The sequence below is a fragment of the Strongyloides ratti genome (genome assembly GCF_001040885.1).
Source record: "Strongyloides ratti genome assembly S_ratti_ED321, chromosome : 2".
NCBI lineage: Eukaryota > Metazoa > Nematoda > Chromadorea > Rhabditida > Strongyloididae > Strongyloides > Strongyloides ratti.
Genome location: NC_037308.1, coordinates 7,879,703 through 7,893,299, shown reverse-complemented (window position 1 = coordinate 7,893,299; position 13,597 = coordinate 7,879,703). Strand labels below are relative to the sequence as shown.

General features: G+C 23.9%; 6 protein-coding genes across 6 annotated transcripts; 4 read left to right on the top strand and 2 right to left on the bottom strand.

The window, feature by feature from the left end:
* Window positions 1-135: 135 nt before the first annotated feature.
* On the top strand, window positions 136-443 carry SRAE_2000252000 (Small nuclear ribonucleoprotein E; the record flags this gene model as incomplete). Its single annotated transcript, XM_024653598.1, has 2 exons — window positions 136-265; window positions 307-443. The coding sequence occupies 2 exons, from the start codon at window positions 136-138 to the stop codon at window positions 441-443; spliced, it is 267 nt and encodes an 88-aa protein (XP_024507058.1).
* Window positions 444-1,048: 605 nt separating this feature from the next.
* On the top strand, window positions 1,049-2,353 carry SRAE_2000251900 (Brahma associated protein 55kD; the record flags this gene model as incomplete). Its single annotated transcript, XM_024653597.1, has 2 exons — window positions 1,049-1,073; window positions 1,113-2,353. 2 exons carry the CDS (start codon window positions 1,049-1,051, stop codon window positions 2,351-2,353), a joined length of 1,266 nt encoding a protein of 421 aa, XP_024507057.1.
* Window positions 2,354-2,559: 206 nt separating this feature from the next.
* On the bottom strand, window positions 2,560-3,577 carry SRAE_2000251800 (Glycosyl transferase, family 43-containing protein; the record flags this gene model as incomplete). Its single annotated transcript, XM_024653595.1, has 2 exons — window positions 2,560-2,933; window positions 2,977-3,577. The coding sequence occupies 2 exons, from the start codon at window positions 3,575-3,577 to the stop codon at window positions 2,560-2,562; spliced, it is 975 nt and encodes a 324-aa protein (XP_024507056.1).
* A 2,110-nt stretch (window positions 3,578-5,687) lies between these two features.
* SRAE_2000251700 (Histone acetyltransferase KAT8) lies at window positions 5,688-7,409 on the top strand (the record flags this gene model as incomplete). Its single annotated transcript, XM_024653594.1, has 4 exons — window positions 5,688-6,416; window positions 6,455-6,619; window positions 6,676-7,225; window positions 7,276-7,409. 4 exons carry the CDS (start codon window positions 5,688-5,690, stop codon window positions 7,407-7,409), a joined length of 1,578 nt encoding a protein of 525 aa, XP_024507055.1.
* A 1,746-nt stretch (window positions 7,410-9,155) lies between these two features.
* SRAE_2000251600 (28S ribosomal protein S18a, mitochondrial) lies at window positions 9,156-9,413 on the bottom strand (the record flags this gene model as incomplete). The annotated part of the gene is made up of 1 exon (XM_024653593.1): window positions 9,156-9,413. The coding sequence occupies one exon, from the start codon at window positions 9,411-9,413 to the stop codon at window positions 9,156-9,158; it is 258 nt and encodes an 85-aa protein (XP_024507054.1).
* A 436-nt stretch (window positions 9,414-9,849) lies between these two features.
* SRAE_2000251500 (Leucine-rich repeat and Immunoglobulin-like domain and Immunoglobulin-like fold domain-containing protein) lies at window positions 9,850-13,411 on the top strand (the record flags this gene model as incomplete). The annotated part of the gene is made up of 5 exons (XM_024653592.1): window positions 9,850-9,853; window positions 10,733-11,442; window positions 11,494-12,323; window positions 12,370-13,358; window positions 13,398-13,411. The coding sequence occupies 5 exons, from the start codon at window positions 9,850-9,852 to the stop codon at window positions 13,409-13,411; spliced, it is 2,547 nt and encodes an 848-aa protein (XP_024507053.1).
* Window positions 13,412-13,597: the final 186 nt, after the last annotated feature.

Genomic DNA, 13,597 nt, shown 5'->3' with positions numbered 1-13,597 from the left:
ATATTTAAATAGATTAAAAAAATATGTCTTAAACAGATGATGTGTTGAAAAGTTGAATAATGTATACATCCAAACTTAGATTTATTAAATAATAAGTTTGTTCACAATATTTAATCTTTGTAAGAACTACTAAATATGCCTCCACACGGAAAAAAAGCAACAGTTCTACCGATCAGTATTATTTTTAGATTTATGCAACAAAAATCTAAAGTTTCAATCTGGCTTTATGAAGATGTTGTGCATCGTATTGAAGGACGGATAATTGGTATATTTACAAACTTTTTTTAAAAATAATTTTTTTTCTAGGTTTTGATGAGTATATGAATCTGGTTATCGATGAGGCTGTTGAGAGAAATCTTAAGACAAATTCAGAAGTTCCTATTGGTAGAATAATGCTTAAAGGAGATAATATTACAGTTATTCAAGATGCAGAGGCGGCTTAGTTTTTTGTTATCATCATAATTATTATTTGTCGTGCACTATGTGTGCATTTCCGGCATTTTCTCTTGTACTTTAATAAAATATTTTGAAATTAATGAGTATCATTGTCTTAACTCAAAATCCAGAAATATTAACCAACATTTTGTCATACTTTATTGTTAGTTATTATTTTATAATGTTTCATCAAACTTACGTATTAATCTGTCAAGATATATGCATATAAAGTTGAAATAAAGTAATCGTATGTTTTACTTAGTGAGTAAATGGATAAAATGACTTTTCTTAAACTTTAGGTATATTGACTGTTAAGAAGTAACTGGTATTCTATGATAATACCTAGTTAGCGATGATGTTTTTCATTGTTTTTATCTTTTAACAAACTTATGAGTGTTATCTTCAAATGTTTGCCATCAAATCTGGAGTTATAATGTTAATATTAGAGGACAAATTTACAATATCCACCTACTGCCCGCTTTTTTTTTTTAAAAAAGATACGTTTTCCCAACTGCCATAATGCATTAGCGCCTACCATTATTTGGAAAAGTATTTCATATTTTTTTGCATTTCATCAGGAAAGAAAACACTAATATTTGGTACTATAGTTAAGATGAGTAGCGGTTTATATGCTGGAGGTAGTTTACAGTAGAATTTTCATAAAGTATTTTTTATAGAGGATGTTGGTGCATTGGTTTTTGATAGCGGATCATATTCTTTTAGAGCTGGATATGCAGGAGAAGAATGTCCATCTATCGATATTCCTGCATCAGTAGGAGTGAGGAATAAAATTGAAGAAACACCCGATGGTACTAGAGAAACAAGAGAAACATTTATTGGAGATATAGATTTATATATTCCAAGAAGTAATACTGAAATAAAAGGATATATGAAGGATGGTATGATAGAAGAATGGGATTTATTTGAACAAGTTATGGATTATATTTATAATAAATGTTTTAGAGTAGAACCATCGTTACATGGAGTCTTATTCTCTGAGGCTCCATGGACGACAAAAGATAAGCGTGAAAAATTGACGGAGCTTATGTTTGAAAAATATAATGTTCCAGCATTTTATACTGTTAAATCACCTGTACTAACATGTTTTGCCCATGGAAAGGCTTCTGGATTAGTTGTTGATAGTGGTGCAAGTCAAACTTATGCTTCATCAGTTCATGATGGTTATTGTTTAATTAATTCTGTTGTAAAATCAAATTTGGGTGGTGATACAATAGTTGATCAAATGAAGAAATATCTAGATAGGTGTAATGTTGATATAATTCCATCATACAGAATTGCATCAAAAGAAGAGTATAAAGAGGGAGAAAAACCATTGTATAAATTAAAGGATATTGTGGAGGTTACAGAAAGTTTTGAAACATATCATAAAAAGAAAATTATTGAAGATGTAGTTGCTGCTACATTACAATTAGTAGATAATATAGAAACAGAAGATTTGGAAAGTACAGTTCCTGGTGAATATGACTTTTCAACAGGATTACATAAAGAAATTAAACGTGATCGGGTAACTATTCCTGAATCATTGTTTAACATTAAATACCTTGATGTAGAAGAAAAAATTAAAGAAACAATAATGGATATTCCTACAGCTGTTGTTGCATGTTGCTCAAATTCTGATGTTGATTTAAGAAATACTCTCTATTCGAATGTTATTGTTACTGGTGGAAACTCTCTGATTGATGGATTTAGTGAGCGTTTAAATCATGGGATTGCCGTAAAATGCCCCCCAACTGTTAAAATTCGTTTTAACTCAGGTACAACACCTATGGAAAAACGTTTTGGAGCATGGATAGGAGGATCTATTGTCGCTTCTCTTGGAACATTTCAACAACTTTGGATTTCAAAAGCTGAATATGAGGAAAGTGGGAAAGTAATTGTAAACAAAAAGTGTTCATGATCTCTTTGGAAAATTAATTGGTTTTTACTTTTAAAATATAATTTACATAATTAAAATTACTCACCTATTTTTCACCAATAAAATTTTTGTCATTAAATTTTAATTTTAAATGTTAATATATATGTATAATTTTATTGATAATAGTTAAAAAATATTTTTAATAATATAATTTTTATTACACTAAAGGTGTTTTATTTGTTAATGTTTTAGATCTGGGAATTGCCATATTCTACAAAATAGTTATATGAACCAAATTTTTTTGTGAAACTCCTTGGTAGTGTTTTTGTATGCCAAACATATATTTCTCTATAATATATATTTGGATCATTTTCAAAACCTTTTAATTCAAAATCTTTCCATTGTAAATTTAATTTTTCTAAAAAACATGGTTCAGGTTTGTCATTACCCCATTTACATCCACTACCAAATCGTGGTCTTTTTAATAAAAGTAAATCTATTGAAATAGCAAAACTTGCCATATCTGTTCCCCATTTTCTATTTGGTAAATAATTTGTATACCATCCTGATAATACATTATCTGTTTCTAATGGACTTTCAACAACCATTGAACCTAATAAACCTATAATAAAATAATAATTATTAATAAAAACAGATTATCTTACCTACTGCCCATATACCTGCCCTTTTAACAGATCTAATATGTTCATTAAATAGACGAATATCATAAGAATTGTCATCATCACCAAAATATATAACACAATGTTCATTTGGTTTTCGTACTATATGTTCATTTTGTTCTAGCCAATCTATTGCAACATCTCGTTGATACCATCCTTTTGATGGATAACCCTTAGGATTTGGTGCTAATAAATATGTATAATTAAAATTTAATCTTTTAGCTAATGCTACAACACCACTTGAATGAGAATATCCATCTTCAACAATTATCCAAAATAAATTTTTGATATGTGCTAAAGTATTAGCCATACTTGTGATGTCAGCAAGTCTTTCAGGTCGTTTATATGTTGGCGTTATAACAATAATTTTTGTTTTATCTGGATTTATTATATTATTATTGAAAAAAAATGTTTTGTTAGTTATAACATTATCATAATCATAAGATATAGAATCATCTTGTTCTGTTAAAAGTGGAAAAACATAATTTGAATTTGAAATATTAGCTATTTCAAGAAATAATATTATTGATAAAACAACAGCTCCTAATAATACTGATATTAATTTTCTAGACAAAATTCGAATCATTAATAATTTGAGGCAATATACAAATGAAAGTTTTATTAAAAATGAGATCATTTAAAATCTCCTTATCTGATTATAATAATTAATTTGATCATGATATTAATAATAAAATGAAGATTTATTCACAGATAATAAAAGTATAAGTGAAATATTATAAAAATACTTTAGGATAACACAACAATTTAATAAAAGTAGGCTTCAAATTTTTACAAAGTTCCATTAAAAAATTTTTTATTCTTATTACATATATACCAACATCAAAATAAAATAATCTCGAATTCGTCTTTGAATTTTAATCTATAATTAAAATGTAATTAACATGTAATAAAGATATAATTTTATACCGAATAAACAGGTTATTGTTGGATTGTTAAGTTTATTATAAAATATTTTAAATAAGATAATATATGAATATTAAGACTAACAAAATGACAAAAGATTTCTTTTATTAATACAATAAAAAATTATACTTTATTACTTTTTAATACCATAGATCTAACATTAAAATAAATGTTATATTCTTAAGTTCAAAAATTAAAAATTGAATTTTAATCGAACTTTTAATGTAAAAATATAAACTAATAACATTTTCTTAAATTATTTAAATAACATAAGATATAAAGTATTTTTAATAAAACAACTTTATCTAAATTTAAAATATTTTTAATAGTGCACTTGAATTTATATTTGAAAAATATTGTTGTTAATACTTTATTGTCAACAATCATTTTGTATCATAAATGTATTACATTTTTTCTAAGACACGTGAATTTTTAAAATTATTTATAATTGTTTTATTATGTTTATAAATTAAAATATAAATATTTAACTTTTTTTTACAATATTTTTTATAAAAATTTCGAAATATATTATTCATGGAATCAAACAAATTTAAGGTTGTTTTTCTATTTAATCTATAAAAACCACTGAACTCTTGTTGCATTTATAATAAACAAAAGTAATGTGCTTTTATTTATTGAATACTTATTTTAATTTCTTATTTCTGCCTACTATTTGTTTATTCTTCTATTTGTTTTTCAATATGCCTTTTCATAATTCATCACAATTAAATACTTTTTATGGCATAATTTTATTCTTTTTTAAAAATTTTTAAGATACTTTTGTTATATAATACCTAAACCTGTTATCTTTTTGTTTTCCTATAATGTTTTATTATTATTATTATATATGCTTGTCCCTATAAATTATAAATACATATAATTAAGAACGCTATATTTTATTACTTTTAACATCGTTTTAAAATCAATCTCTTTATAATAACATATTATATTATATCTATAATATTACAAATTTGTGTCATATTTATAATAATAATCATTTTGTGACATTATTATTATAATATGGGACTTAATGATAACTACTGAATTAGCATTAACTTATTGAATATGCGCAATCTTAATCTTTTTTTTTATGCCATTTTTATTTATAATAAAATAATTTATAATTTCTTATAATATATATTCTTTTATTCAATTATATTATTTAAAAATTATAAACCATTTTTATTATATAAAATTATAATTATAGTTCATTTAAAATACAAGAAAACTTTAAATGCAATTTATTCATTTTTTTTTCTTTAATATTTATTATCACTTTCAAACAATATTCACTTTACTTTTTAAAATTTACATCACTACTGTTAGAGAAAAAAAAATTTTATACATATATTTTTAAATTTTACGCTTATTTGCTTCTTGGCCAATAACTCTATATTGAAAAAAAAAGACTATTTCTAACTCATAAATAATCAGATACGTGTATATAACAAATGGTTAGTTGGGACTCTCTATCATTCTGCATTATTTCAATGTGATACTGTGCTAATAAAGGACAAATATTGATAAATCATTGATTTGCTCACACTACATTTTCCCAACCCAAATATTTTATATACGAAAGTTTACCATTGCAGTAAGCTTTCTGTATCATCCTAATTAAAGTATACTATACTTTGACAAAATATACTATTATTTTATAATATATTGAATGTTAATTATATGTGAATATTATATAAATTATCTTTTCCAATAATTTATTCAAATTTTAATTATTAAAGTTATTAAAGAAAATTGTGTTTAATTTTATAGGGATGTTGCGGAATCAAAAGGTTACACCTGTAGAATCCAGCGACGAACTTACCGTGGGGTCTTATTATTACATTCTTATGAGGAATGGTAATGAGAATAAAGAAACCATAGGTCAGATTGTTGACATCAAACTGGCTGATTTTCAAGAAGCTGCAATGCTTGTTCCAAGAGCATATTCAATAACCTCGAACACAACAAAAACAACAAATAGTGCTTCAATATCACCTTGTTCTTCAGCTGATGATGGTCCTCATCGACCTATATTTGATTCTGTAGATCAAAATGATTTAAAAGAAAATATGAGAAATGGACAAATAGTCAACAATAATATAAAAACATTTGAAAATGAAATAATTAAAAATGAATATAAAGAAGAAATATCAGATACAGTATTAGATGAAAGAATGGATACATCTTCAGAAACTGATGTGAAAAGTGATTTTAGTGATGTTAAAACACAAAAAAAATATCTTTATTATGTTCATTATCATGGACAGGATCGTCGCCTAGATGAATGGGTTGACCGATCGAGATTTTTAAAACATATTCATGTTTCACCCGGTACAGATCCATTTGTTATTTCAACTCCAGATTTAAAAAATGAGAAAGAATTTTTTGCTGGTACATTAACAAGACAACAAAAATTATATCAACAAGAATTTTGCCATGTACAAAAATCTTTTAATGATCTTGATGCAACGACAGCTTTATTAGAACGTGAACATACAGAGGTAAGAAAATTTTTTATCAAATTTATAATTTACTTTAGCGAACAAAAGTTCGGAATGTTGAAGTTATCAGATTAGGGAATTACAAAATGGACACATGGTACTTTTCACCATATCCATCAGAGTTATGTTATAATCATCAATTATTTATTTGTGAATATTGTTTTGCATACTTTAATAATTCACCATTTTATAAGTATCATATGGTATGTTTTATATATATTTCTAAAAGTTATATATTATTAAAAATTTTTTTTTTTAGAAAAATGAGTGTTCTTATAGACAACCACCAGGAGATGAAATTTATAGAGATGGTAATTTATCATTGTATGAGGTTGATGGAAAATATAATAAAAGATATTGTCAATACTTGTGTTTGTTATCAAAATTATTTTTGGATCACAAAACATTATATTTTGATGTTGAACATTTTCTTTTTTATATTTTATGTGAGGTTGACGATTATGGCGCTCATATTGTTGGCCATTTTTCTAAAGAAAGGGCGTCAATGAACAATCTTGCTTGTATTATAGTGTTTCCTCCTTATCAACGTAAAGGATATGGACAATTCCTTATTCAGGTAAGCTATGCTTTATCAAGTAGAGAAGGGTATATAGGAACACCTGAGAAACCATTAAGTGATATGGGAAAAGTTAGTTATCGTAGTTATTGGTGGTGGATTTTATTAAAAGCTTTAGATCATGCTTCTTTGGAACATGTGCCATTACATGAGTTATCTCTTACAACAGGAATTCATGAAGAAGATATTATGACAACATTACAACCGATGAATTTATTAAAACCATGGAATGGTAAGTAATTTTAAATATTTTTAATAAATTATAACTTCTTTTTTTTATAGGAATAACCTTTGTAAGGTGTGGTAAAAAATATATAGAACACTTAAAAACACTAAATTTAACTAGACCTCCTAAACTACTTTTACAAGTTGAATTGTTACGATGGCTACCGAAGATACGTCGCGACGGATTTTGATTCAAAAATTGTTAGTTATATCGTTAATTTGTAATCATTTTATTTTGTTAGAAATATGGTCTCATTGTTATATATATTTTCTTTATATTATGTATTTTTTATGGAAGAATAACAATAAACCCAAAGTGAAAAATGGGCTTAACTTTGTTTTGCAATCTTTTATATTATAATATATAATAACTTTACGATGACATGTTAGAAAATAAATAATTCAGCTATCTTAAAAATACTATTTATGTTATTTTCACTAAGGAAAATTACTCAAGTTTTACTATAATTGCTCTTACTCTACACTTTATAATATTTTTTATTTCTAATTAACAAGTTAATTTTCCTATTCAAAAAAAAATTTTTTTTTCCTCAAAATATAAATATCATTATATAATAATCAATATTAAAGTGTAATTTTATACTTCACATTAATACTAACATATTTGTAAAGGTCATAACTTTTTGAATCTTTATTTTAATTGTATTCATATAATAAAGAAATAAAATATATTTTGAAAAGTACAACTAACAATTTTATATTGAAAAATTAACTTTATTAAAAAAAGTTAAAAACTATTTTCAATATAATTAAAAATATTAAATTTCTAAAAAAAATATCTCTTAGTACATCATGTTAAAATAAAATCAAGTAATTATAATGATTAAAATTAATTATACGTTACAAATAAAAGATCATACTAAAAATATTACTTTGAAAAGTTGACTTTCTTATCTAACTATACTAAATATTTTTGTCTAATTTTATTTTGTTGTTTATGACTCATGTTGATTTATATAAAATTTGATAACCTTTTTTTTATTTAATAATATATTTTGCTACTTTGTTAAATGAAAATTGTATGTAATAAAATTTATGTACAAAGGAAAATTTTTTGCCAATTTAAATTAATGATAAACATTAATATTTAAATCATACATACCCCTACTAAATATTTTGTTGAAATGTATTATGATACAATTTCTCTCACTTGTAATAAAGACAAAATTAATAAATTTTACACAACATTAATCTTCAAACAACTACAAAATGAATAGAAACATAATTATTTCTTTAATGTTGTTTTAAAAGATAAGCCAATAACTAACTTTCTGGTGATAATGTATTTAAAAGTAATTAATGCTTCAAAGAATCTAAATTATAAAGTTCTTCTACATATACTTTTTCTATATTAAACAAAATTTTATTTTGAACAAATGTTTTTAATAAAAATTGTTTTTACGCCTTCTACTTTATTTTTAATTCTAAAAATTTTATCCATTTTTAGTATGATGAAATTGACAAAAACATTTTTGTAAACATAATTTTTAGAAAGCATTTATAGTACTATATTTTTTCACAAATTTCAATATTTAAAAGCGTAAAACTTTGAAAAGCATTTAATTCCCCCCCCCCTTTTAAAATATCGATTTTTAATATAATTTAGTTTGAATCTAATCTTACTACAAACTACACTTTAGACTTACATTACTGCTAATAAATTTAATTACAAAATGATATGCCTTTGATATGTCTTCTTTAATAATAATATAAAATTTTATAACTTACTTACTTTATAAATTTTCTATCTTTTGATAACCTACAACTAAAAATAAAAGTTATATTTTCAAACATAACTTTTATTAATACATTAAATAAATGAAAACAAATAACATTGTAGCGTGATCTTCTTTATAATAAAATAATGTATCACGTAACTTCAACAACATCCTAGTACATGCAAACACGATTTTTCTTTATTGTTTTCTTGAATTATAACGTTTAATGTAGTACCAAGTTCCTATTTCCTTCTTTTGTGATAACCTATACATATCCATATCATCTTCCCAATATCTATTAAATCTTTTATATCCAGACATATCAAATTCGGGAATAGTTTTATCGGGAAAAAGACCAGACCAATGTGCTTGCATAACACACCTTTCTACTCTAAGTTGTTGTTTCTTACAAAGTCCAGTTAATTGTCGAGGAAGGACTGTTCCATCTTCCCGCATGAATTGTTCAAGAATTAGGACATCTTTATACGAAATTTTAATAGGAATATTACATGTACATAATGAACATACATCATTGTTAATAGAAATTTTAGGTTTTTTTTCATCAGGTTCTATATTGATTACCTCGACAATTTTTGTATCACCTTGAGTTCTTTCTTGTACTAAAAAAAAATAGCATAAGATAATTTAATTGATATTTTACTTACTTTTCCTAACAGAACAAAGAGCTGATGTACCAAACTTTCCATTCTGATTTATTGAAAGTTTTAAAAAATTTCTACTAAATAATGTTATCATAACAAATTAAAAATTGAATTTAATAAATTATTTTTAAGAAGTAGTCATCCTTCCACTGGACATTTTTATTTTTTGTTAATCGTTGTGAGAATATGGTCTAGAACAAAAACAAAAATTCAATATACTTTTTTTTGTAATGGGTAAGTTTACATTTATTAATATATATATATATATAATATAATGAAATTAATATATTAATTTTTTTTAAATGTAAATTTTTTAACCTATAAAGAAATTTGTTATTATTTCCTTATAATTACTGATATCATAAGTTTGCATTTCTTTTTTAATGCGATAGATGTAATATATGATTATTATTTAGAAAAAAATATTATTAACAATTTTTAAAAATATATTATCTATCATTTTATTTTTGTTTTATTTTTTTTTTTAAATTATTTCTAATAATAATATGTTTACAAAGTTATATGTTTTCCAAAAGTTTAAATTATTAATTTATTTAAATCTTACTGACACTTTAGATGAATGTCACGAGTTGCTTAATATATAATATTTAAAAATTTGATTTATTATAATTTAATTTTTAAATGATTCTATGTCTCATATATAGTTTCATTAATAATTTTTTTTTCTAATTATATTTGGCGTTTATTTAAAAAATAATAATTATTATTATAATATATTTAAGAAGATAGAAATTTTAATATTTCAAAGGATTTAATTTTTTTTTTTCAATAAAAAACATTGTATTTTTTTTAATGTCATGGGTTGTATTTTTGTAGTTAAGAGCTATTCAATTTTTAGTTAGTATTAAAATGTATTTTGCACAATTATATACATATTATTTTTATAATGTATTGCATATATTCTTATCGTTTATATATATATATATATATTTATTGATAAAATAATATTCTTTTCTTAATTAACTGACAATTCAGGCTTTATTTTATTAAAGTATACATTTGCTATCATATTTTAAAAACTTCAAAATACGATTTTTTTTTTCTATAAATTTGTTTTTATATTTAAATTTTTAATTTTATTTATCATTTTAGATTTTATTTTTCCTTGCCATGTGCTTGATATTGTAGTTAAATTTTATAAAATGTCTATCTTATATTTTAAAAAAACACGGGTTTTTTCAATTCTACTTCAATGGATGTTATTGTTTTTGTTATCTATACCTTGTGAATGTAATTTTAATAATGATCCAAATGTAGAGAGAAATGTAACGGTTTCTAACAATGACTATGAAGAATCATCCTGGAAGTCATTAAAGACCAAATTTGTTAATATTTATAGAAATCAAGATGAGTATTTACGTCTTGTGGAATTAAATCCTTGTTATGATTTTGGATGTTTATGTGTAAACACTTCTACTACTATAATATGTGAAAATAGTAATTTTGATGATTTACTATATAGCAATTTAACAAAATTTTCACCTAAAAATATAATACTTCGTCATGTTTCTATATATCATCTTAACTTTACAATGTTTTTCGAAAAATTTCCAAGTGTTAGAATTCTTAGCATGGAACATTGTAGAATTCGTGATTTTGTTATTAATGAGGGAAAATTTTTGATAAGAGAATTATATATGGATCATAACTATCTATCTAATTTTGATAATATTTGTTTAATTTTGGAACGGTTTTCAAGTTTAAAAATTTTATCTTTTAATTTTAATCACTTTAAAGTTATAAATGAATGTTCAAATGTAATGTATAGCAATTTAAGAAATTTATCTTTAACAAATAATGAGGTAATATTTTAATATTTTTTTTAGTCATTTAATATTAATTATATATTTTAGATTACATCCATTATAAGTGTTCCAACTGTAAGACTCCAGTACTTAAATATTTCAAATAATATGATATCATCAATTCCAGCAAAAATTTTTGAATCAAAATTACTGGAATTAAGCATATCAAATAATCCTATTACTAAACTTCCAATAATAAATGCAAAAACATTAAAACATTTAGAAGCAAATAATTTGGATATCGATGAAATATTTTTTAAAGATGGATCTAAGCTTGAATTTTTAGCACTAGAAAATTCTCACATTTATACATTTAATTTTACTGAGAAAAAATTAAAATCCTTAAATTATTTAAGTTTATTAAATTCTCATTGGTTATCAATAATTGATGGAGAAGCTCCAGTAACATTGAAAGTATTGAAATTATCAAATTCTTTAGTAACAAAGTTTCCAGATAATTTTTTTAAAAATACAGTAAACATAACTCTTGTATTAAAGGATTCTACTTTTTCATGTGATAAATGTTTTCTTCAATGGACCAAAAAACTTTCTAACTTTGATTACAACTTAATTGGTTGTAAAGAAATAAAACTTCATGCAATTTGTGATATTGTTATTGACAATTCAATGCTTCCAAAATATAAAAATACAACAATTTTAAGAGAAAAACTTGGTCAAAAAAAAGTATTACCATGCAATTTTGCGGGAAATTCAATTGAAAAAATTGAATGGAAATTGGTTCATCCTGAAACTTTGATTGGAAGTGTTGATATGAAAAATATTGGAAATCCTGTTACTATATTCAAACCAGATCATTATCAAATTCTGCCAGGTGGAGCATTATTATTAAAAGATATATCACAAGAAATGATTGAAAGGTAATTTTAAAATTATTTTCTACTAAATTTCTTTTTTTATTTTCAGATATACATGCACTGTTTTTAGTAAAACAAAAAATACCTCTTCAACAATAAGTTTTAGACTTGATTTTTCTCAATGGTATAGTACAAATATCTTTGATTCTGTCTTTTGGGGAGCATGTTTTTGTAGCCTTATGACTTGTCTTGCATCGTTTATTTTTAATATAACATGGATTATACTAAAAAATATTGCTTTATGGTGGTTGAATAGAGCTGAAAGATTGAGTAGAGTTAAAGGGATGGTTGATGCAATTGAAAGATATAGACAAAAGCAATTAGAGCGTATTCAAGATAGTTATCATAGAAATATTGAAGCTATTAGAGAAAATTATAATGCTCAAAGAGAACAATTAACAATGTCATACAGTAATCAAATGAAAAAATTTAGTGACTATAGGCAACAACGTATAGAAAATATACATGAGCACATTGAAGGAATAAGAGAACAATATAATCAACAAATTCAACGAATAAAAGAGTTTGGTTCAAAACGAGCAGAACAACTTTGTGATAGTTATGAACAACAATTAATACGTGTTAAAACTTTTACCTTGCAAAACAGACTTAAGTTAATTAGACAATATAAAGTGAAACAAAAAGTGATAAACAAGTTACTAGAAAGATACAATGATAATTCAGGTGATTTAAATGAAGCAGATAAAGAAGCAGAAATTCGTAGAGTTTTAAATTTAAATGGATTAGATTTGGAGACGAATGAGGCATTACTTGATAGATCACCAAGTTATTATTCATTACCAGAATTTGGAACTGATGAAAATATTTCTTCTCTTCGCTCCAAAAATAACTTTACCAGTCCAAATAGACATATTCTAAATAATCACCTTTCAACAAATGAACAGGAACATAATAATCGTAGAAATACAGCTTCTAATTGTTCGGACTTTCCTGGACCGTCGGGTTTACAATTCTCACCTCCATCATCAAGAATAAAAAAAGTAGTTGACTCATCTGATACATCAGATGATTCCTCAGGTAAAGCATTAATTTCTGATAATAAATTATCAACTAAAGGAAATAATTCATGAAGAATAAAACAATTTTTTTATACCTATAAAAACGTCTCTGATGAATGAAAGTGAATATAAAGAACTTAAATGAAATTAAAAAAAAACAAACTAATATGTAGTAAAAAATTGATTACTTATAAAATTCATGCTTTAGAAAATATTCATATTAATGTTTTTTTTTCTATTATTATTTGGATGATACAC